The sequence below is a fragment of the Dermochelys coriacea genome, chromosome 9 (assembly GCF_009764565.3).
Source record: "Dermochelys coriacea isolate rDerCor1 chromosome 9, rDerCor1.pri.v4, whole genome shotgun sequence".
Classification (NCBI taxonomy): Eukaryota; Metazoa; Chordata; order Testudines; family Dermochelyidae; genus Dermochelys; species Dermochelys coriacea.
Window position 1 is genome coordinate 80,778,224 of NC_050076.1, and position 25,820 is coordinate 80,804,043.

The 25,820-nt window shown below is 44.6% G+C and overlaps 1 protein-coding gene across 1 annotated transcript in view; it reads right to left on the bottom strand.

The window, feature by feature from the left end:
• The window catches only part of LOC119861543 (probable G-protein coupled receptor 83), a 44,184-nt gene extending 18,634 nt beyond the window's left edge, over positions 1–25,550 (bottom strand). Inside the window, exons 1-5 of the mRNA XM_038416791.2 lie at positions 25,372–25,550; positions 17,526–18,538; positions 16,162–16,287; positions 15,293–15,426; positions 8,292–8,900 (exon numbers count right to left, since the gene is read on the bottom strand). Coding sequence (XP_038272719.1) covers positions 8,306–8,900; positions 15,293–15,426; positions 16,162–16,287; positions 17,526–17,915 — 1,245 coding nt within the window. The 5' untranslated portion in view covers positions 17,916–18,538; positions 25,372–25,550 and the 3' untranslated portion in view covers positions 8,292–8,305. The remainder of the gene's footprint in view (positions 1–8,291; positions 8,901–15,292; positions 15,427–16,161; positions 16,288–17,525; positions 18,539–25,371) is intronic.
• Positions 25,551–25,820: the final 270 nt, after the last annotated feature.

Consider the following 25,820-nt stretch of genomic DNA (forward strand, 5'->3'; position numbering starts at 1 on the left):
ACCCTTTTTCTATCACACATTCTATCATTAACTTAAATGTGAGAGAACTGCTGCTATCGGTGTCTTCTTTATTTGCTATATTAATGGGAACACCTTCAAGTGACACAGAAGCCTCTGGCAATGGGGAAAGCCTGTTGAGTTCCGAATCTCATCCAGGCATCAATAATTACTGTTACAGACAGCAAAGTAAATATCATGATTTAACAGAGCCAGTGATTAACATATGCTCATCTAGGGAAGCAATCTCAGCAATGAAAGAAGAGCTGCTCTTGGCAACAGATCCAGGGAAGAGGTGGCCAAGTGTAATGGCAGAGAGCTGGCAAACCAGAGGGAAACAAAGCAGACAACCCACTCGTATGAGGAGGGATATGTTATTCCTTCAAAAGTAAACATGAAGCAATTCAAAAAGAGTAAGGAATACCAAAAGGGGGCAAGAAAATAAATTTAGAAGAGGCATCAAATGTCTTCCAATACCCATGCAGCTGACAGTGATAATAGAATAACTTGCATTCCCATAGAATCTTTTCAGCTGGAAGGATTCCAAGTCACTTTACTGACTCTGTGTAAGGATTACTCACTGAAATGGAAGATATTTCTGGGTGGACCACAGAAGCCATTCTATGCCAGCAATATGGCCTAATAGTGTTAAGCAAGAGTAGTGAAGAATAACTTCTGTATTTAACTACAAGAAGGACTTTTAGGGCAGGCGCAACATAAACATGGGAATTTGAATTTGATCAGAGGACTGAGGCCAACACCCCATTGCCTGCAAAGAGTGCTCATATGGGCGTTCTTTTAAGAACCACAACTAGTCAGATCCCCAGTTCTATATTTCATATGAAAGATGTCAATATTAGTGTTTGCAAAAAAGAAAAGGAGTACTTGTGGCAAATCAGAGAGTCATAAATTTATTTAAGCATAAGCATAAGTACTTGAGCCACAAGTACTCCTTTTCTTTTTTGCGAATACAGACTAACACGGCTGCTACTCTGAAACCTGTTAATATTAGTGTTGTTGCTATGATTATTTTATAATACCCCAAAGCACGATAGGAACTTTTACAGAACATATAGAAAGCGATGATCCCTGCTCCAAAGAAGTTAGATCTCATAATAGATATAATGTGATCAGTGGGGATAACAAACTGTAGAGGGGGTGGGGAAAGAAATGACAACGGTTACAACAAGGTGCTCAGATACCAAGGTGACCCACTTGAGGCGGATGCGCATCTTGGTGGGTTATTTTAGAGGGTATCTGAACATATTTAATAGTCATATATTAATTGGCATTGGGGAGATTTTCAAAGATTTTCAAATTTTCAAATATTTTTGTATAAGAGATGCTTTAAAAATTATTTTGGGGAAATTCAATGGCCTCTGGTATACAGGAAACCAGACTAGATGATCTTAATGATGCCTTCTGGCCTTGGAATCTCTAAGCCTGTTGTAATGCCACAACAGGTAGTTAAAATCTCAACTCCCCTTGACTTTTGGCTGTTGTGATACTCTACACCCCAGGGGAGTGCCCTATAGCCCCCATATTCATTATTTGTATATAACTGTGATATTGCATATAAAGCATGCCATGTAAGGTATCATGGGAAAGGTTATGATCTGCTGAAACCCACTGTTCCATCTAAATATGTATATCATTAATCCACATGAAGTTATGAGAATGTGGTGTATGGTTGTCACTAAAATATGCTGTGAGTTGGGGAATCGTCCAGATATTAGATCCCCAGAGACTAGGACAAGAGAGCTGGGGGGATTTGGCTGGTGCCTTTCTCTGTGTGATTCATGAGTGGCTCTGGGAGCATTCATGCCATCTAGCTGGGGGTGGGGCTCCACATGCGGATGTGCTGAGTGATCACAGCGCCTGGAGGGGTTTGCTGCTGGTCACTAGCAAGGCATTGTGAGAGACAGCCCAGGCTGGAGAGAGTTAAGGGGGTACTGCAGTCCTACAGTCCCAGGATGCACCCTTGGAATCCTGTCACAGTTGTTTGTGACACGTTTGCTTAGATTAATCTGTATTCTAAGTCACACGATCTTTGTTTCTGTGCCATGATGGAGGACTGTAAATTTTTGAAGCAAGGCACTAAAGAATGACAAATAATGAGCATATTTGTCAGGTATGAATTTTCAGAAGAATAATCCTGTGTTAAAATCAGCAAAATGTTCAGGATATGTGAATGTTTTCACGTGGTGGCCATCTGAATATTTGTGGTAATAACAGGACCTCATGAATCACAGTGAACCCAAACTTGTTGTCTGGATTAACAAAAATATTCATTAACTGGTATTTTTATCATTCAGTTAGCGCTGTGTCCATATCAGAAGGAATATTCTGTGCTTTATTTGTAGGCATGGTGCACCTCAATCCCTCCTATTCTCTGTTTGTGGAACATAATGGTTTTGTCTCCTGAAGGCTTTAATACCTTGGTTTAATTTCTGTTTTGGATTTAGCATGCAGGTGCTGGGCAGTGTTGGTGGCCTGTGATAAACAGGAGATCGGACTACATGATGTGCTGGTCCCTTTTGGCCTTGAATTCTATGACTCTGTGGTGTACAAACAATGTTGTCCGCTGGGATCCAGTGATCTTAGACCTTGCCTTCCAAGGAGTTCTTTCAGGTCACACTTGAGAGAAATTATAGATGTTCCTTCTAATTTTACTGCTGTAGCATATGGCAAAAGCCCCTCCCTTTGCCTGTTGACATGTTGGGAAAATATTCTTCCATTTTGTTTTCATATGACTTTGCATTGTGATCAGCGAGGTGATCAGTTTGTGGTGTGATCGATTTTGTACACAGCCAGGCAGTTGGGCCATCCTGTGAACTTTTATTCTGAGAGTTTAAAACAAATAAAACTATCTTTGCTAATATAAAAACATTATCTGCTTCACCCTCTATCTGCCATACCCTCCTTTTTTAATAACCCTTCCTAATGAAACTCTCATTCGGAATTTATAATTTAGCAGATTGCACTCGAAACCCGGGCACTTCACTGATACAATCTTGTAGGCTGTTTATTAAGAGTCTACAGCAGGCAGACTTACTAAGAAGGAGAACAAGGATGAACTGCCATTTTAAAGAACATTGAACAAGAGACAGATGTTGAGCCCTGTCACTATCAGCTGAATTAAACAGTCTCAAGGCCTTTGATAAAATATATTCCCAACCAGAGGATTATGATATGGGTCAGCTACTGGAAAAGGATTCCCTGGACAGCAGAGGACATTTACAGAGTTTGGGGGCCTTAGAAAAGCTTTAGGTCAAATACTTAAGGGGGGGGAATCAGTTTTCTAGTTCTGGCTTTACTCTTCCACTCCATTACCTGAAGAATCCTCATCTACTTTCCCCATCTTCAGTTTTAAACCACCCATTACCATAGCTTATCCTTCACTAGAGCAATTTCCTTTGCTGATTACATTGTCAAATTGGTCAAATTATTTTTGACCTCTGAAGGCTCCAAGCTAGTCGATTCAAACAATAGGTTTTGCAGGGTGTGATTTCAGAGCTAGAAAGATAACTTTTTTGTTCTATGGTTAGAGGTTAAAATAGATAAGAATCAAAAGGAGAAAAGTCCCTGGGTTTGGAGAATGAACTAGTGTCAGGAAAACTGAGCCCTCTCCAGATATTCTATGTATCTGTCTTTGGTTAGCATTGTCCCTCTCTTCTACCAGTATATTTCATTCTGTCCCCTACCCTTCCCCAATCTAAAGGGAGAGCTTCTCCTTCCAAAAAGAATTGCCTTTAAAAAATATTTCTGATATACTCACTGGATGCATATGACCCACCATATATTTTCAAGCCATGAGCTCAACTTTGATGCTGGTAAAAATTTAAAGCTCGTTTATTAGAGGTTGTTATCTCTCTTGTTTATTGCGGGGATTGCTCTCTATCACATTCCAGTTCCAAAGTCAAGAAACAGGGCAATGGCAGAGCTTGGATTAAAACTCAGGTCATCTGACTTTCAGGGATGTACCCTGTCTAGCCACTGGACCATACTACCTCCTCTGTGGTTATAATACATTACTGGCTAAGGCTATGTCCATGGAGGATGCTGTAGTTCAGATTGATTTGGACTTTTTGGCCTGGTACAATATAATTCCCACATTATTGATACTAGGTAAAATGCGATGTTTGCCAGTCTTCAGTTTAATGCACTTCTCTTCCCCCTCCTTGAATAAAAACTTCAATAACCTATTCTCAGTAGTTAACAGAAGCGAATTGGTATTTGCTAACCTAAGTTTCCTGCTGTGAGACACTTAGTTTACTGCAGCTTGTCTTCCTACTCTGTTGTCTGCTAAATGAATCCTTAATGAAGTTTTGAAATGTCTTAGTATTTCTTGGAATAATTCTTATTTCACTGACGTTCACATAAGAAAAGCATATCTCTCTGAGAACAACGTATTCCTCTGAGCCTAGGGACTCGGGAACAGAGCTTAATTGCCTTGGGCAGGCAAGTATTTGTATGCAGCACAAATAAAAAAAATTTACCCTTAATCCCTGCCTACACTGAGGCCTGGTCTACACTGGGGGGGATCGATCTAAGTTATGCAACTTCAGCTACATGAATAACGTAGCTGAAGTCGACGTACTTAGATCTACTTACCGCAGTGAAGACACTGCGGTAAGTCGACTGCTGACGCTCCCCCATCGACTCTGCCTGCGCCTCTCGCTCCAGTGGAGTACTGGAGTTGACGGGAGAGAGCTCAGCGGTTGATTTATCGCGTCTTCACTAGACACGATAAATCGACCCGTTGGATCGATCGCTCCGGAGGTAAGTGTATACATGCCCTGAGAAAAATGTCTGTATTTATTATTGCTACTTAGACAGACTATGGTAGTGCCTAGAGGTCCCAATCGAGATCTGGGCCCCATTGACAAAGGCACTGTATAAATGAATAGCAAGGGACAGTCCCTTCCCAGAGACCTTGGAGTCTAAATAGACAAGACAGACAGAGTCATGAAGAGGGGAAGTCCCTTGCCTGAGGCCGACGAGCAGAACTGGAAATAGAAACCAAGTCTCCTGAATCATGGTGCAGTGAACTGCTGAACCATGCTGCCTCTAGGTGTCAGAAAGGCAAAAATGTTTTCCTTCTTTTTGAATGCTCTTAAATCTTTTTCTTCTTTCCTGACTCTGTCACCCTGACTCTCCCTGTCCTTAGCTCCCTCTATCTAATGGTTGCTTCAGCATAGTCAGATTAATCTTTTCAAGGAAAAAATAAAATCCTCTCTCTTGCTGTGCTCCTGTAAACTCGGTTGTTTAACTGAGACTATGATGTAACATTCAGTAACGCTACAGAGTCATATAACTTTTAAGTTAAATGCTACAGTCCTGAGAAAACATTCATGGCCTCTAGCTTAAGTGCTGATGTAAATCCATTCACTCAATTAATGTTGTTATAAAAAATCCCAAACTATAACAAATCAGACTAGGACCTAATATTAATGTGCAGTTCCACTCTGAAAAGTTGCTATGTAATAATGACCCACAGTCCATGGACCTGCTCACTGCTAACGTTGCTGCCAAAATCAGTTCTGTCTGCTTTTACTCTTGTTATATATGCAGAGCCAACGTTGTACTGGGAGAGTAGCTGGATTCATAGATGTGAAGGCCAGAAGGGGCCATTAGATCATCTAGTCTGACCTCCTGCATAGCACAGGCCATAGAAATTCATCCATTATTGAGACCAATAACTTGAGTTTGACTGAAGCATAGCTCCCAAAAGGCATCCAGACATGATGCGAAGACTTCAAGAGATGGAGAATCTCCACATCCTTTGGTAGTTTGTTCCAAGAATTAATCACCCTCTCTATTAAATATTTGTGCCTTATTTTTAATTTGAGTAGGACTGGTTTTAACTTCTACCCACTGGCCTTCTCTTGCATTTCTTTAGAGAGCCTTTTAATACCTAGTATGTTTCTTCCCCTGAAGGTACTCATACACTGATCAGCTCATCTCTTCTTCTTTTTGTCAAAGTAAAGAGATTGAACTCCTTGAATTGCACGGAAAAGCATTTTTTCCTGCCCTCAATTTATTATTGTGGCTCTTCTCTACATTTTGTTCTTTCTATTATTTCAACATCTTTCTTAAAAGGTTGACACCAGAGCTTATTGCTGGATTCCGTTTAACTATTTGCAGTTATGAGACTACCTATGCACTTTCCACAAGAGTTGGGACTGAAAATCCCAGCATCTGCCCAAATTCCTACATGGCTTGGATTCCATTCTGGTTCCTGCATCATCAACAAATTTTTAAAGTCAATTCTAATTGCAGGGGTAAACTGTCCGCTTCAGTTATACCTGTGTAACCCTATTGGAGATAATGACCAAAGTCACACAGCAAGTCAGTGCCAGAGCTGCTCAGGGGTCCTTGATACGTAGTCCTGTCTTCAATTCGCTGTTGCATTGGTGTCCTGGTGAAATTCTGCCTCAGATTAATATATCCTGGTTACCTAAATTTCCCTGCAGCTTCAAATAGATCCTTCCTCACTTTCTGGTGTAACCTGTTGGCAGTGGTGTTATTAGCTGTTAAATGGCTACCATGTTCCATCGCAAAGGTGGCTGGACCTCAGTAATGGGTGAAGTTAACCCTATAATATGCACATTTCTGTTAGCTTTCAAGGTGCTTAGGGATCATTAGACATAAAAACCAGAATATAATCTTTTACTTGTCAGGATTGGACATGGATATCTCTGGCATTGTATGAATAATAAATGTATTCATGTCAATAGCACATACATGACATAGCTTCCTGTTTCCACAAGAGTTTGGCAAGACTCCGCTCTGTCACCACCATCGTTTAGTATTAGCATCAATTGGTTAATGGATAAGCTTGAGGTAGGGATGCTGGAATGGGGGTGGGGGGGAAGGGGCCATGGCCCTCCCACTTTTCGCCATTGTCCCCTGCCCCTCCTCTTCCACTGGAGGCCCCACCCACCCCGGCCAAGCTGGAAGCCAGATCTCGGCTGGGAAGCCTGGCCCCTCCACCTAACTGGGAGGTGGGAGGGCCGAGAGCAGCCCCTAACTTGTGTCCCTGCCCCCTGGGCTCCCACCCATAGCAGTTGGAGGGTCTACAGCTCCCCACAGTTGCCTGCATGGCTCTTATCATGGCCCAGCTGTGGCTCTTTGGCCCCCAAGTCCCCACCCCCAGGCCAGGCCAGAAACCAGAGTGGGGAAGAGCCACGTGTGCAGCTTTGGGGAGCCTGCCCTAGGCAGGAGGCCTGGGGAGTGGGAACATGGACCGGGGGTTGCTCGTGGGGCCCCCCCCCACTCTAGGCAGGTGGAGCGGCCTGGGCTCCCTGTCCTCGTTCTGGCTTCTGGATTGGCCGGGGGGATGAGACATCAGGGAAAGAGAAGGAGGCAGGGCCTCGTGGTCCCTTCACTTTTAGGAAGAATCCGTCACCAATGCCTTGAGGAGGCATCTGTCAGTGGCAGTGAGCTGAACACCATTTTACTTCAAATAGGAATGGGGAATAACTGGCTAGGAAGTGATACTGCTGCAAAGGACATGGGGTTTATAATGGATCCAAATGGAATATGAGTCAATGCAATGTAGTTGTGAAAAAGGCTAATATTCTGGGGGGTGTAACCAGGAGTATTGTATATAAGACACAGGAGGTAGTTATCCCACTCTACTCAGTCCTGGTGAGGGCCTCAGCTGGAGTACTGTGTCCAGTTCTGGGAGCCACACTTTAGGAAAGATGTGCACATATTGAAGAGTCCAGAGGAGAGCAATACAAATGATAAAAAAAGGACAGACTGAAAAAGTTGGGCATGTTTAGTCTTGAGTCAGATTAAGGAGCTCCTCCTTTGTCTCCATTTCACTTCACACTCTCCCCTAGACAAAGCAGGAAAGCCTTCGTAACTCACCTGGTGGCTCCTGATTGGCCATTGTCTGACCCTTCAAGCCGCTGGAGGATCAAGTCTTGTTAATGCATCCGATGAAGTGAGCTGTAGCTCACGAAAGCTTATGCTCTAATAAATTTGTTAGTCTCTAAGGTGCCACAAGTACTCCTTTTCTTTTTGCAAGTCTTGTTAGTATCTGAGCCTGAGTGGCTTTTCTAGACGGAGGGTGCCAGGCCAGTGATACCCACAGCATGGGGCAGTGAAGGCCTGGCATAGCCCATCACATCTCCCTTTTCGTGTTATGCCTCTGGATCAACAATATCCATGATCTCTCATTTCCTGGCATACTTAGCTCCTCTACTAAAACTGCCCTCTCAACCTGTTGACATGAGTGATGCTTCATAAATAAAATCCTTTGCCACCAAACCTTTTGAACTCACCTTGACTCTCCAACTCACAAATCTGTGTTGACTGTCTGCACATTTGTGGTGGAGCGAATGCTCTGTGAGGAAGGCCTCTGCTTGTACCCAGCTTGCTCGATCCATGCCTCTCGATAGGCCATGATCACAGCGGGCAACACGTTGTCCTGTGTTTGCGGCACCTTCTGGCACATGCTGAGTAAGGACTTGAGCTCTGAGCGGAAGCTCTCGTTCAGCCAGCAGTAGATGAAGGGGTTATAGCAAGTGCTGCTCATGGCAAACCAGTGCAGAGCAAAATAGATGGAGTTTTTGGTCTTGATGCCAAGGCTGGAGATGAGCACTACATAACAGTTGAGTGGGAACCAGCAAACAGCAAAGACCACCACAACCAACACCAGCATCTTGATGCTCTTCTTCTTGTTCTTGTGGTGGATGATGTATTGCTGTGTGGTGATGTCCCCAATGGCATTGCGCAACCACAGCTTCTTGGCCAGGCGTGTGTAGGTGATGGTGATGATCAAAAGAGGCAAGAGGTAGAGGAGAAGGAAGGTGGAAAGGTCCAAGTATTTCCACACCAGCTCTGCAGGCTCAGGAAAATCAGGAAGACACAAACTCCGGACAGTAGCTTCCCTTTCAAAACAAAAAAAAGTATTTATACAGTATGTGGCCACAAAAACCTTCATGAAAATTCCTGCATTTCCCCAAACCAGTGTGGGACTTTCGGGCCACAATATAAATCGCCTTTATGCTGCACTTGTGGACATCACAGAGCTAGTACTGCCACCACTGCTTCCATAGGACCCAAATTTTCTATCCTTGTGTACACTGAACCATACCCTAATATGCAAGCAGCCCCACTGCAATCAATCAATCTGACTACTCCCATAGTAAAGTACTACCAGATGGAAGGATGGCAGTACCTGGCCCATAGTAACTAATATCCTTCAAAGGGGAAGAAGTACCTTCCCACCTCTGTCTTTCATGTCACCCCACTTCCAACACCCCTCCCCTCACTAGAAAAACAAATAAATTACAGATGTGACTACTTATAGATACTGTAACATTGTAACTGCAAGATGTTTGTATGCATTCTTGACTACCCCTAGCCTTGTATTTTTGACATATCCCCCTCTGTTGTTTGTGTGTATGTGCCACTTGGGACAGAAAATATGACTTGTCTGTCAAGCATCTTGCACTTACAGGTGCTGTAAATAATAAATGTTAATTGGGGGGTGGGAAAGGTTAATTGTGGAGGACAGATTATGAAACTGAATATGCAGAAGTGTAAAAATAGTGTGTATGCATGCATGCACACATGAAGGGGAGTGCTGTACAACTTTGATTGCGGTATGTTTGGGCAGAGCTGAAGAAAAGTAAGAAAATGCTACTTCTCTAAGGCTTTCCAACCAATGATCTCCAAGCACTTTGCAGATATTAATCAAACCCTCATCACCCCTCTGTGTTAAATGAATATAACTATCCCTGTATTGTAATTCTGTTTATGAATATGTTGCACTTCTACAGGCCTCTTTCCCCATCACTTTCAAAGTGCTTGGCAAATCTGGGTAAACATGATTATCACCATTTTATAGAAGTAGTAACTGATGCAGAGCAGCTAATGGGGCTACGCCAAGAATTAATATGGCCCATGCTGCTTAATTAAAATACAGGTCCATATATGTATCATACATGTGTAAATTGGTATTATGCACAAAAATAATATTCATACTATCTACTTTTACACTAAGATAAAAAGTGATCATGGTAATCTATAGTGTAAATTGATTACCAGTTGATGTCACAGCATAATACTGACACAGTAGGACATTTATACTTTCCTCTGAAGCATCCAGCATTGGCCACTGTTGGATGGGCCATTAGTCTGTTGCATTATGATACAAAGGGAGGGCAGTTCCAGTATAATCGTTCCAGTATAATCATTCCAGTGTTCATACAAAGTGGAAGATATTGGGTATTTGATTCTGTTAGGTTCTCATCCTGACCAAGGAGAACAGCATTTCAGAAAAGTGTTAGACTAAATCAGGTCCTTGTATCCTAATGGGCTTTTTTGTCATCATGATGCATTCTCCCTTGTACTGAGGTCCACATTCCCATTGTCAAGAGTGAATGACATTTTGGAGGACGGGAGTCCTTAAGTGTTGCATTATTCTAAACAAGAAAGACCTATTAACGAAAACTGAAATCTTCTCTTGGAAGCCGTTGCTGAGAAACGGGCAGTTTTGTTTGTCATGGCATGAGATGGGTCCTCACATCCCCTCAATGAGGCAAAGAAAAACTCTTATGACCCATTTTTTATAAACAAGATATCAAAGGCTAACATAAAGCAAGTAACTGCAAAGAAAAGAGAGTTCCCTGCAGGATGTCGACAAGAGAAGCAAGGACAAAGCCCCATCAGACAATTCTTAGGAACACTACACAACCCTCCTACTCATCTTCCCCACACAAACCCCAAAGGGACAAACAGAAGGTAGGAGTGTGTCTCTGTAATATCCCAAACTGTGGCTCCACCTAATGAATCCTCATGCTTCCCCAAACTCACAGGTGTTGCCTGTTAATCTAACCCTGTATGATAGGCAACTATCTATTAATAAAAGTTAAACAATTTCTCAGTGCCCCCCACCAGAAGGGACTGAACGTTCCATAGACCAAAAATAAGTACCTGTAGCTGGAATTGATAAACTATTAAGGAGGTGGTGATCTACTCATTTATTTCGGGGGTGTTTTAAACCATCTTTTTCTGTCTGTCTTTCTCCCCTTGTGTTTTGTCTCTCTCTGCCCATCTTCTTTCTACCTCCGTCTGTACTCAGCTGCAGTCACTGAAGACTTCTTAATTCCTGTCAGACAACTTTATTCTCCACAGTTTGATTAATATCTTTAATATCCTGTTGTCAACCTCCTGCACTGACTAGTATGCCATTAATAGAAGACCTTCCAGAACTGACTGCTGTGAATGTGGGATGACTGCAAGCCTAGGGGGAGCTGACCAATGTCAGGTGTGTAACTAGAAGGATTTTGAATTTTTAGGACTTGGAAGCTTTTGATAGTAAGGAAGTAGATGCAAATGGAGAAAGCAGACTTTGAGACAGAGAATTTAAGGTCAGAAAAGACTGTCACAGTTTAGGGCAACTGCACTCACAGGCACCTACTTTCCAATGTGCGGGGGGTACTCAACACCCGGCTCTGCCCCAGGCCCTGCCCCCATCTCCATCCTTCCCACCAAGGCCTCACCCCTGCCTCGCCCTGCCCCATCAACCTCTTCTTGCCCCTCCCTCCCCCGAGCATGCCGCGTTCTCACTCCTTCCCCTGCCCCCAAGCCTCCTGCATGCTGTGAAACAGCTGATTGTGGTGGGTGGGAGGCACTGGGAGGGAGCAGGAGGCGCTGATTGGCAGGGCCCGCCAGTGGGCAGAAGGTGCTGGTGGGTGCGGTGGTGCTGATGGGGGGCTGCCAGTGAGTGCTCAGCACCCACCATTTTTCCCTATGGGTGCTCCAGCCCCGGAGCACCCACAGAGTCAGTGCCTATGACTGCACTTGGATTCCCCCTCAGTGGTCCTGCCAGGGCATCCACTCTCTGCTTCCAGCTCCCCAGGTGTTGTCTCTCTTCAGTGGAAACAAGTGTCTCTCTCCCTTCTGACTGGTATTTTCCCAGACTGGACAGTTTCATTGCCTTCACTCTGTCATTGCTAGCATGGACAGGTTGCCTTAGGACACCTGCTTGCTTTCTCTTCAGAGATGGATAACACTGTAATTGCTACAGACATAAGTTACCATGCAGTTCTAAGCAAGCCTACTTTATTCTTACAGTACAAAACATTACAGAGAAAACATATTAAAACCAATAAAAGGACCTAATAAGCTTACTAGAGTTCATCCTAACTTTCTCTTGGGCTCTGGCAAGTGCATCTTTTAATACCCCACCCTAGGGGCATCCTTGTTGTTACAAGTTCATCAGAGCTTCAGCTCACAACATATCCACTCATAACACATTCAGTTCCCTTTTTATACAGTTCAGAAGTCTTAGAACTGGAGTTTCCGGAGGCAGGTAGTAAGTATACAAAGGATCTCTCCCTCCCCAGGGCATATCTTCAAAAGGTTGGCTTCAGGGGGGAAGAATTTGTATTGCTCTTACCTCAACGTATTTCCTAAGGCAGGGATCAGCAACCTTTGGCCCACGGCCCACCAGGGAAAGCCGCTGGCGGGCCGAGACGGTTTGTTTACATGTTAATTCTACATATCATCATCATATGAATTCCTCCCTCCCCAAAAGGGAGTGAGAAATTAAGATGCAAGGCAAGGGAAAACAAATGGACTCTTGTATTAAAGGTTTTCTAGACAACATTCTTAATGCAATAGTTGTGATGTAACAGCATTGCGTCCTCTCTCTTTTGCTGTCCATTCATAGGAGGGAAGTAGCTGTGAGCCAAGGAAGAACGCCAAGGCTATCTTGTGTGGTTTTTGCACAGATAAGTCAGAGGGCTCTGTAAGCAAAATGAAAATCTTTCTAATGTTATTATAGCCTCCACATTTTTCTCCTTGGGACTGAAATCTCAAGCAGATAATACTGCTCGCTGTGATACTATCTATTCTGTCTTGCTCCAGTGGGGTTCTCCTGGATATTTACTGACCAGCCGTACTGAACGAGAACATGGGGAAAAAATAAACCTGGTTTGTTTTGATGCATCATACATGGCTGCATCCATCCCGAAGAAACCTTCTTTCTTTACTGGTTAGGAAAAGAGTCTCATTAGCTGGCGCCACAAACTTGCTGTCAATAGTGGACTAAGGTAGTACCTAAGATCTTGGCCCTGCCCCAGAGCACAATGATCCCTGGATCCATCACCCCATCCTGCCACCATGATACAATGTTTTGTGGCTTTAGGATCCCGACATCAAGTCCTCAATAGCTTCTGCCCATCTGTGTTGGCTCAGTTGCAGGTAACACCCTGAGTTTGATTTACATGCCTTTTCCTGGTTCTGATCCATCCTACTTTGTGGGCACTGGGGTCAGAAGAAATCTCATATAAAGGGAGAAGTAGTAGTTTAAGGCTTAACTAAGAAGAGACAACTGCTGGGTCTGAGCTTCCGCATGGTAGATTAGATAACTAGCTATCTTGCATCCAATTTCAAGGTATCTTTGGACTCTCCCTCCCTTCCCCCAATGGAGCAGAAGGGAAACATTTATGGATTTTGCTATGCCAAACTCCAGCTCAGAATCTTCACCTTCTCATGGAACTTCGTGAATCTTCCTCTGAATGTGAAGTTTCACTTGATCCCCTTCACATTTGCCAAGCAAACAGCACTCTTCATCTCCGCTTTGCAGCAAAAGAACCAAAGCAAAGGGGCATTAACAAGAAAGTTTTTATTTTCCTGCAGAATCACCAGACCGCCTTTAAAAGCGCCGCCATGTGTTATGATGCTGCTACTTCTATTTTGATGTATTGTGTTTAAGTGTTTGTCAGAGGTGCCTAACGTGTTCAGTAAGGCTCCTCTTCTTTAGATTATCAAACAAATAAAACCAAAGATGCTGTAGTGAGATGATCTCGCTCACCGAGTAAATCAGCTCCTCTGTCTCAGTTTGCTGAGGTTTGCTCTCCTGTTGATCAAAGAGGGAAGTCTTTATCGTGTAATGCAGTGATGCTAGATAGCTCTATGCATGGCTTAGACATGTATAACCTTACCTATATAAGTACCAGACACGTGTGCTGTGTTTTTGATAGTTTGATTCCTGCCTCCTTCACCTTCGCTCACAAAAATATAGGGTTCATTGGATGAAGGTGAAGCAGGGGTGTCCTGTTTATGAACAAAAAAGCCAATGGGGAAAACAGTTGCAGTCTAGCTAAAATAGCCCTCCAGCAGTGAATCTAGTGCTGAGAGAAACCACACAGTAGCTCTAAGTCTTTTAGAGATGATAGAAACCCAAGGCCTGAGCACTTGTGCTCACTAAAGTTCCAAAGGCCCCAAGTTTCACAGTGGACCAGCTGTGTTGACCAAACTCCATTTTGGGTAATCACAAAGATATTTAGGTACTGTGAAAAAGCTCTGTCCTTGCCTCCGTGGGTCCCATGTTTCCTGGCGGATTTCGCTAGCCTCAGAGGCTCACTGTGACCCTGCACGTAACCCTTCTCTCCCTATAAACAAGGGTCACAGTCTACTGAGCCATTTTCATCATAAGCCAGCGAGGGAGGTGAGGAGAAGTTATCCTTCCTTGCACAGTCTCTGTTGTCTCCCAGCCTCAGTGATTAATCAGGGGGCAAAGGTGGGGGGGAGGGAGCCTGGGCCCACCCTCTACTCTGGGCTCCAGCCCAGGGACCCTAATAGTATCAGCTATGGTAGCTGACCTTTTAGAAACATGACATGTACAATTCCCTGGGCTACTTCCCCCACAGCAGCCCTCACTTCCTCAAGCTCCACATCACCCTTACCTAGGGCCTCCTTCCTTGTGCCTGATATGGTGTCTACTACTCAGCCCCTCCAACCGCGCAACTTCCTCCCACAGCTCCTGACATGCCCTCCCACCTCACTAACTGGGAGGCTTTTAACTAGTTTCAGCCAGCCCCTGATTGGCTTCAGGTGTCCCAATCAACCTAGCCTTCTCCCTGCCTTCTGGAAAGTTCTTAATTGGCCCCAGGTGTCTTAATTGACCTGCAGCAGCTGCCATTTCCCTTATCCTGGTACCAGGGATTTGTTTAGCCTAGAGCTAATATATCTATCTCCCAGTACTTTTCTATAGACATCTGGCCTTGCCCCGTCACAGTATCTAACAACTATTAAAATCCATGATAGTTAGGTGCCTAAATGCCTTTGAGAATCTGGGCCATTCTGTCTATATAAAACTCCCCATGCATTGTCAATTGGACACAGTGATCGTCGCTTCTTGGGCTAAACTATCCTGCTTTATGTCAGCCCAGCTTCCCACCTGAGTAGTAACTACATTTCAGTAGTGCGGGAAGTGATTCTTGTAAATGACTGTGTAAAGTGCCATGGGGGCAGAGAAGCAACTTACCGGTAGTTGTACTGGAAAAGCTTCTGATAGATTGCATGGGGCAGGGAGAAGCAGGTTGCCATCAGCCAGATAACAGAAATGCTCAGCATTCCTCTTGTTAGTGACATCCTTTGCTTTAGTGGGTTCAGAATAACCTGCAATGGAGACTTCACAGTGACTGTCATCTCACTGGGAAAGAAAAGTCCCTTTAATAACTGATACTTTTCCTCACATGTTCCAATGCTTTTAAGAAAAATAACTGAATACTTATAGAAATGCCTAATTAATTAGAGTGATCTAGAGAAAACTGAAACGTAGAACTCTACAGCTGGTACCAAAGAGTACCTTCAAGTCAATCTTCTCTGGTTTGTCTTGAAATTACATCATACCTTAAACCATGACTGAGCAGTGACAATTGTGTAAGATTATCTCCACTTGAAAGGATGTTTATTCTAAATAAATCAAATTAAGAAATGCCTCACACGGTAACTGAGGCAACAGAGCACACCCAGCTTGGGTAATTTGCATTTTCACACAAGGTGAACAGAGCTCTTTATTTTTTGACATTATTTGTGCAGAATTTCAGGGTCTGAAGATCAAGTTTTCTACAGGGAAGGGACATTGTTTGCACGTTTCTATTTTTTCTCTACATTTTGTAATGACTGCAGTGCTCACAAAAGTGACAGGCTGACACCAATGGCTGTAGGCCAGAGTAACGTAGGCAGATGCTATGTAAACTCCCCTCTCAGCTCTGAGCATGCCCCCTCTTGCGACACCCCATTTTATTTCAGTTCTGGATTCCCCTTTGCGTACCCATGGTTAGATAGGGGATACTGTGGTTTGGAGCACCTGTGCCAAAGGAATCTTACACCAGTCTGGGGATTCTGTACCTGATGTCTGTCCAGAGCTATGGCTGTCAGGGTGAGTGTGGAGACATGAAGCGAGCAGTACTGCACGAAGCGGCTGATATGACACATGGCTTTTCCAAAGGCCCACGTGCTGTTCACAAACCGAACCTGCAGGGAATGTAACAAACCAGCAACACCATCAGCAGAGCACGGTGGTTCGTGTACCCGAGCCAAAACAAACAGAGGCGCTCTTGAGACTGCATCTGGAGAGCCTTATGGTGCCCTCTGTCACTTGGGCCAGGTTTCCTTTGAAGCCCAAGAAAACTATTGTCAACTTTAGACACTGAAACACCTTGGTAATTGTTTATAAATAAGGCTATGACTTAGACACGGAGGTCGTGGAAGTCATGGAATCCATGACTTCCAGCGACCTCTGTGACTTCAGCCTGTGGTGGTCGGGAGCTGCAGGGGCCGGGAGCCAAAGGGGTACCCCCACTGCCTCTGGTGGCCCCTGGAGCTCCAAGCCACTGCAAGTGGTAGGGGTACCCCACTGTTCCTGGCCACAGAGTGGGAACTTCACAGCTTCCAGCTGCGACAGGGGAACCCTTGAGCTCCTGGCTGCAGCGGGCAGTGGGAGCTCCCAAGCTCAGAGGTGAGGGGGGGAACCCCTGGGCTCCCATGTGCCACGGGCCCCCAGAGCAGCAGGCGACAGGGGTACCCTGCAGCCCACACCTGCTGCAGGCAGTGGGGGCCCCTGCATGTCTCAGCCATTGGTGGTGGGAGACCCTGGATCTCCAACACCCAACCTGTGGGAGCTCCTAGCCGCCCCGCAGATCCCCATTTTGACACCAATATTTTTAGTAAAAGTCACGGACAGGCCATGGCTTCCATGAATTTTTCTTTATAGCTTGTGAGCTGTCCGTGACTTTTACTAAAAATATCCCTGACAAAATCTTAGCCTTTTTATAAAGGTTAAGACTGAAATTCCAGACATTTTGCCAAACAATAACTTCTAGGAGCTTCACATCTAGTTTAGAGCCTTCTAAAGGGTTGCACCTGTAAATCACACTCCCACTTGTGAATACATAGAAAATAATTCCAATGGAGGAGTCTATACAAGCCCTATTGCACTCTAGTGGTTCAATGGCAGGGACTAGGAGGTGATGTTGTTGGAGCTAATTTTGGATTTGGAAAGACTAAGTGGGGGCGAGGGGGGTGAAAGACCCCTCTTTTACTTACCTGGAAGAGCTGCGGTCTATGGGCCATGAATGTGCCCAGTTCAAGTCTTAGCCCCAGAAGCATGCACCAAGTGAGTGCAGCCACCAGATGAAGCACTGTGCTGGATGGCCAAGCCAATGCCTAGCTCTGTTTTTGGCAGGCATAGCAGCATGGCTTGTGGCACTTACCAAAGTGAAAGGAGCGTTGAGCAGAGTGATCATGATATCGGACACTGCCAGGTTGACAATGAAGAGACTGGTGGCTGAGTGCGTCCTCTTGTTCTTGATCACCACGTGGCAGACCAGCATGTTGCCAAACAGGGATATGATGATGATAACTGAGTATGCCATGATTAGAAGAGCTTTCACTGTGGGCTTCTGGGACTCTGGTTCATACTTGGCCAGCTCAGCAAACTTCTCCCACTCAACAATCCGGCTGTCTGTCCAGTTGAAGGCTGTCCTATTGGCTGCCTGGTAGATTGACATGAGGTTGGCCAAGGAAGAGCTATGGTCAAACTCGTCCAGAACTCCTGTGACCTGGGGAAAGTAGGGAAGTGACTGATGTAGGGGGCGAGTCATTGTGGTTTCCAACTGGGTTAAGCTAAGGGCAGACACAGTTTAAGTTGCAGCTCCAGGAAGCGTGGTTAGTGATTGTTTGTTTGACTTTGACAACGACGCCTCTCTATGAGACTAGAGGGCATGCAGTCAGCATGAGTAAAGCCAGCCTTTAAAATGTAAAATTAGAGAGCGGCTAAAGGGCACAATAAATTCTCCTGTGCAATCAGAAAGGCAGTAGGGTCTTGTTTAACTCTGATGCGCAGTGTGGAAAGGAACTGTGAGGAACTGCAGGCTCTCATAACTCTTTCGTGTGGTAAAAATTGCATTAGCCACTAAGACAGGGTGGAAAAAAATCCCTAATTCCATGAAGCAAACCTGTAACAAACTCTCGGCTCAATGCTAATCTTGGACAGCATTTGGCACTGTCCTACTCCCACTTCAGCTTTTCTCCTTGTTCTCAGCTGTACTTATGGTTCTTTCGCCCTTCTGCGATACTGTTGTGTTCATCCTCATTCTTTATTTCTGACCACCTTACTCTTTTCTGTTGAAATGAAATGCACAGCCATTTCCAGGACTGTCCTTAAGTGCAAAAATAGCTGTTATCTTCATCTAACCATGATAATTGTCCGGAGGGTATTCAGAACCTGTGAATTATATCAGAAGAACATTATAGGCTATTTTCTCTTCCACACAATTGCTGTGAATTCTGCTTCCACTCTTTCATTTTTGATGGTAAATGATCTTTTCAGCTAGAGGCCTGGACACAAAATCGTAACGCCTAATATCTTCTGAGGCCCCCTCTAAGCGTACATCCAGATATTTCTGGCAACTGACCTGCAATTAGCAGAAAGCAATACAGATTTTTGTATGCTACTGACTAACAGGAGAGGTATGGCATAAAGATGTTGTTAGCAGGAATTACTTAACTATATCACACCATCATGTATTATGTATATGCTATATGTACACATTAGAGAGCAAAAAGTATTACATGCTGTGACGGGATGGACCCCTTGAGAAGTCACCTGATGTGCTGAGATCACTGAGTCTACCTGTTCTGCCAGCATGGGCCCCTTTAGCCTGTCTTGCTGAGCCAGGCTCTTCAAACCTCCTCTAACACACACACAGGCAGGGCCACACCCAGCTGCAGATCTGCTCTGGGAAGACTCAGCTTAAGGGACTTGCTCCAGCACTCAGATGTCCACTTCCCTTGAAGTACAAACCCCAAATTATATGAAATTCCCCTCTTCCCTCAATGTGGAGGAGGGTGTATACAACTTCTCTCTCCCCTCACCCCACTAGAAATTACATAAACTGGGTTATATTATAAACCAGAAATAAATTTATTAACTATAACAGGTGTATTTTAAGTAGTTAAGGAGGTAGCAGACAGAACAAGGCAGATTACTAAGAAAATAAAACAGAGCATGCAAACTAAGCTTAATACACTAAAGAAATTAGTTACATGTACGTTCTCACCCTAAATGTGGTTCTAATAATTTTCTTCACAGGCCAGACACTCTTCCAGCCTGGGCCCAGTTCTTTTCTCCTGTTCAGTCTTAGTTGTTTCCAGCAGTCATCTTGGGTGGCGTAGCAAGGGAGAGCTAACAACCTTGGATTACTTCACTCTCCACCTTAAATAGGATTTGCATAAGGCGGGAGTGGTTTGTTTCCTAGTTTGACCCCGCTTCCCTTACAGTGAAAAATTACAAGAAGTCCCAGGTAATGTTTTAGTATCAGGTGACAAGACCACCTGACTCTGTAGGATCCCCTGTAGTCATTCTTCACAGGCTGACCCACAGGTTCACAGGAAGACTAAGCTCTTTTACAGTCCAGTGTCCTTGTTGATGGGCCATCAGCACTGTCTGGCTTTTCCACTGTTGTTCCTGAAGTGTTGGCAGTGGGCGTCACCCAAAGTAGCATAGTTGAAATACAGATACATCGTCAATATTCCTAATTTCAGATACATGCATACAAATAGGATAATCACATTCAGTAAACCATAACCTTTCCAATGATATCTCAGATGACCCATCTTGCATAAAGTACATCTCAGTTATGTCATTCATATCATAAACATATTTTCAAAAAGAATATGGAATGATACATCACACATGTTACTTAAAAATTGTATCAATGTTATTTTGCATATCCCCCTGCCTGTGAAACCAGATGCCGTCACTATTGTAAGTGCAACTCAACAGGCCTCAGAGGGAAAGGAAATCTTTGAAAAATTCCTAAAATAGCTTTCAGTACACTTGAATAGCACACTTTTAAGGACTGTATACCTCACAAGCTTCCGGGGCTAAGCCTTAAACCGTTGGGCGAGAGAGATTTCTGGCTTTCTACTGTGACAAAGACCAAGGCCGCGTACTTTAAACGTGTCACCTAACTATTGCCACTGTTGTGCCAGGGTAACCTGCAAAGAAGGAAACATCCCCTTGGCAGGTTGATTTTTCTTTTTTTAAACGTAGTAGCTGTTTGAAGCTGCTCAAAGGTTTGTAAGTGGGGAAACTCTCTCTCTCTCTCTCTCTCTCACTCTCTCACACACACACACGCGCTCTCTCTCTCACACACCCTCTATTTTTTCAGGTAGTCTAGTAAAAGTCAGTAGAGTGAGCAAACTGAATGATCCAGTGCTCAAGCCACAATATACCAAGTTAGACATGCAGGTATAATGGGTGGTGAGTTTAGTGAATTCAAATGGCCAGTCTCTATAGATAACTCTTCCTTCGAGGTGGTCCTTCTATTTCAACCATGAAGTACAGTGTGAGAGCAGTTTGTGGGGGAAGTTTACATTGTGCTATATCTGCTTGGAGGATAAGCAGGTGACTTGGTCAGGCCTGCCAATCTGGTATCTTTCACCACCCACTAAACTCAGTAAAAAATGTTAAGGAGAAATGTGATCCCACACAGAGACTGTAAATCTCAAATACAATCAATAAACGCCTGTGGAAAGCAAGAATTCTAAAGCTTTGCATCCCTTTTGTTTCCAATAAATGTTGCCTCTAGCTGGGTCGAGGGAGGGGAATTTATTGGCCGGTGTTTCTGACCCATTCACCAAACTGACCAAACCCACAGTCTTGTATTTCTACTGCTGTCTGCCAGTGCTGGGGGATACCCCAATACCCAAGTTCTGTGTTGTTCCCAGAGGACGATATTTCTTGCCCATTGTATACACTATCCTTTCAATGCAGCATAAGCACAGGGCACTGACTTACCCTCCTCCCCACCTCCCAGAACTGTTTATCAGTAATAAAATTACTGTGATAGCACCTTATATTTGCTTGCTGCTCTACGACTATGCACCCAAATACTGCAAGGAGCTGTGCCCCATGCCTACTGTGATGTAGTGTACAACCCACACAGGACTGGAAAGGTGGCCAGGGAGGCCAATTAACTCCACAGGTGGGGCCTATATAAAGCCAGTTAACTGGCAACAGAAGGAAGCTACTGGGAAGTAGGATGCAGTCACTCCTGAGTGGAGGGAGTTGGGAGGCTGGCAAACTCAGAGAGAGGGGAAGCCATGAAGGTAGGTGAAGGCTCTGGGGAATAGCAGCAAGGAATAGGAATGCAGACCTTGGCTGCTGACCAGAAGGCCCCTGAGCTGAAACCTGGAGTAGAGGACAGGCCTGGATTTCCTTACCAGACACTGGGAATAGGGCACCAACCGGGCAGGGGACAGCAGATTGCCTGGGACAGTTTGTCCTGGACAGTTTGTTCTCCTTCAGTTAGGTCACCATACACTACCCCTGGGAGTCATGAAGAGGAGGTTGCGGTTCCTAGAGTGAGGATATGCTAGGAGAGACACCACCAGAGAAGGGCTCAATACCTGGCCAGAGCTCATCCCCAGGATAGCCAGGAAGAGGCACCACTAATGGTGAGTTCCCTTATGGTACCTACACAGAACTCCGTGCAGTATTGGGGCCATAACAGGAGGTGTTCCCTGCCTTGAAAAACACATGCTTTAAGCTAGATAAGACACAGGATAACAGCAGAGGGAAGGTGGGGTGTGAGAATTACTGATGAATGAAAGGACTGCTGGAAAAAGTACATTCGATATGAAAGAAGAACATGAAGGTGCAAGGCAGATGAGAAGAGGAAGACCCTCTCGCACGTGAGGGAACATGATGGAAGACAGGAAGCCAAGACTGCGTGGAGAGAAAGGATACAACAAGGCAATACACGTGTATAATATGTAGTGTAGGGTCTCTGTAAGGATACAGAACAGTGACCAAATTGGGCAATGCTGGCTGGAAAGGGGGCATGGCTTTCTCTGCATGTCTGAATATCTTCCCCCTTTCTCCTTCGTGTCTGCCTGACTTTCTGGAAAGTCTTTTGGGACAGTGTTAAGGGTGGTCTATAAAAACAATTGGATACAAATACAGGTTTTGGAAGAAAGTATCCAAGAGACTGAAGGAAGCATGAATCCTGGAAACAGCTCATTGAATGCACTTTTCCACTCATTAAATTGTTCACAAGAGAGAAAGATGGACTATAGGGGAAATCCAAGAGCTTTTAGCTGCTAAAGAACAGCAGAAGTAATAAAACAGGGGAAAAAATCTGATTTTCTGAACACCAAAATAATACTGTGGGTGTGGTCAGCCTTTGACTGTGGTGGTGGTATGTTTTTGCATGACACAAGAGCCAGGGCACATTCAATGAAACTGAAAGGCAGCAGAAGTCAAACAAAAAAGGAATGGTGTTTTTTGTTTGTTTGTTTGTTTTTTTACAAAAGGCACAATTAGCCCATGAAATTCGTGTTACAAGATATCTTTGAAGCCAAGAGCTTAGCAGGATTCTAAAAGGACTGGGTGTCTGTATGGATAATGAGAATACCCAGATTTATATTAAGTAAGGATTTTACAAAGAGTGTGGAAAGGATATGAACCCTGTAGTAACTTTAATTTAATCAATTCCTTGTTGTCATATTCAGCATCACTCTGCTCCCCTTTAGGCCACCACTAGGTCTGACCTTTCCATTCTCCTTTCTCCCCATCTTTGAGAGTCTCCCTGACTCCTTCCTTTGCATTTCCGTTCCTGCAGCAATTCCCAGCTCTTCTAGCGCTTTAGTCCCCCCACCCCCTTTTTCTGTTCTGTCTTCTAGAATGATCTGCCATGGAATGGTTAATGCTGATGTTGAAGTATCATGAATTTGCTTTGTAGCTGATGTGTCAATTAGATGAATGGGGAGTGGGTTGGTTCAAACCCCTCAGAGTTATTTTATCAGGCTCTCTGCAGACTCAAGCAGACACTGTGTCAGTTTACACTGGTTTAACATTTGGAAGGTTTTCTTTGCAACCATAAAAGATAAAAAATTACTTTTTTTTTTAAACATGAAAGCTAAGTTTTTGGAGAATGTGGCTAGGTCATGTGGGCTGCATACATACACTCTGTGGGCCAGATCTGGTCTGCCGGTCATACGTCTGACAGACCTCCTGAAAATGGTGGAGGTTAGGAGGAAACTTCCCCTGAGGACAGGTTATTCTATAGAAGTGGGATTCTTAAATGATTAGGCACATGAGCCCCACTGAGCCAGTAGCACTTGGGTGACTAAGTCATTTAGGTAGGGTGGGATTTTCCAACCTACCTAAACGGACCATTAGAGTTTCTTCCAGTGTCATTTGAAGTAACCAGTACTGGCTGCTGTTGGAGACAGGATATTGGATCAGAAGGACTACAGGTCTGATCTGGGATGGAAATTCCTATTTGTGTGTTTAAGCTAAACCTAGATTGTGCTCTTGTCACAACTGAAACATTCCATTTTTGTGTCTGAAGAGAGCTTGCTTAGCTAGCAGGTTTTTGTACATTAGCGCATAGTTCTATAGATTTATACATTATCAGGATGAAAACTGAAGTAGACAGCTTCAGATACATTTTTACATGTTCTTTTATGAGGCATCACCATCTCTTTTGAACATATGTCTAGCTGTTTAAAAACATCTTTTCTGTTTAACAAGCATCTTCACAGTCACAACCTGACAGTTAAATCCCATTCTGAATATATAATTAATACTGAAACTGTTCCTCTATTGCTTTGTCAACCCAGGGTAAAAGCAAATAAACTATTTAATAAAATCAGATATTAAAAGTACCGATTATGCACAGATTACAGGCAAAATCTAATGGAGAACAAATTCTCTTGTCTTTAACTTATTTCTCATTCTCATTCTCAATATTCTCATTTCTCAGTGCCCTCCACTCACATTTGCTTAGTTTTGTCCAGAAATTCCCAAGAATTACTACGTCAGCTTTAAAAGGCAATTTCTTTAAGTACTGTCACAAAAGTGTCTCCAATTAAAAAAAATAAGAGTAGCAACAGAGATCTTCCAAAAATCGCAGCACTGTCTCCTGGATTTCTCTGTTTCCAGTTAGGAATTTATTTAGGGATCTGCAAAGAAGTATATTCCAGTTTCACCCCCTGTTCTGAGCGATCAGTGATATGTTTTGTATAAAATGCTTTCCATTCAACGGGTCTCTTCAGAGAGCATAGAAAATTCACACCCAGGGAAGTATTGCAATCTAGTGACATTCTCTCTCTCTCTCTCTCACACACATACACACACACACACACACACTCTCCCTGGATATTTTTTGCAGTCTAGTCTCACACACACACACTCTCCCTGGATATTTTTTGCAGTCTAGTCTCACACACACACATCCGATGAAGTGAGCTGTAGCTCACGAAAGCTTATGCTCTAATAAATTTGTTAGTCTCTAAGGTGCCACAAGTACTCTTTTTCTTTTTACACACACACACACACACACACACACACACACACCCTGGATATTTTTTGCAGTCTAGTCTCACACACACACACACACACACCCCCCCTGGATATTTTTTGCAGTCTAGTCTCTCTCTCTCACACACACACACACACACACACACCCTGGATATTTTTTGCAGTCTAGTCTCTCACACACACACACACACATCCTGGATATTTTTTGCAGTCTAGTCTCTCTCACACACCCCCCCACATACACCCACACACACCCTGGATATTTTTTGCAGTCTAGTCTCACACACACACACCCTGGATATTTTTTGCAGTCTAGTCTCACACACACACACACCCTGGATATTTTTTGCAGTCTAGTCTCTCTCTCACACTCTCTCTCTCTCTCTCTCTGTTACAATCGAGCGAAATGCATGCCAGCACCCCCAGGTAAACAGTGCAATCGAGCAACACACAAACCCCTCAGAGATCGCAAGCCAGTGGCACACACAAACTCTGTCCATCTTTTTAAAGCGTGTGATCAAAACGCCGACTGCCTCCACAAGAAGCTAAATTCACAGAGCGGCTACACCGAGCCAAGCGCAGCAAAACAGCGTTCCTTCTCCCTTTGCATCCGCTGAAGCGAGCGGTAGCTCACGAAAGCTTGCGCTCAAATACACGTGTTAGTCTCTAAGGTGCCACAAGTCCTCCTTCTCCCTTTGCTGCCTATGTAACTTCACTTCTTTACCCACCTGCTGCAGCGAGCGGTCTCGCCGCCACCACCGCAGCTCTTGGCCCGGAGATGCGGCTCTCCCTGGGTCCCGCTACTTTGCAAGAGGCTCGCGGCGTCCCGGGGATCCCCCCCCCCCCCAGCGCTGTTCGCCCGCAGCCGCAGGCTGGAGGGGAAGGGGAGCAGCCTGTTGCACTCACACGCGGTGCCTGCCGCCCGCTCCCCCTCAGCTTGCCACACGTGCGACGCTGCCCGGCCAATCAGCGGCCGCAGCAGGCAATGGGGGGGGGGCCCTGCTCTCCCGCACAAGACAATGGGCTGGCCGCCCCCTGCCCTGGCCGGGGGGGGGGGGGGAGGCGCGCGGCCGAGCGGGCGGTGGGGATGCCACACCAGCAAACCCCGCCAAGCAGATCGCAGCCCTAAGGACACGGTGAGTGCCTTGAGCAAGGACTGAGGGAGGCTATGCTTTGA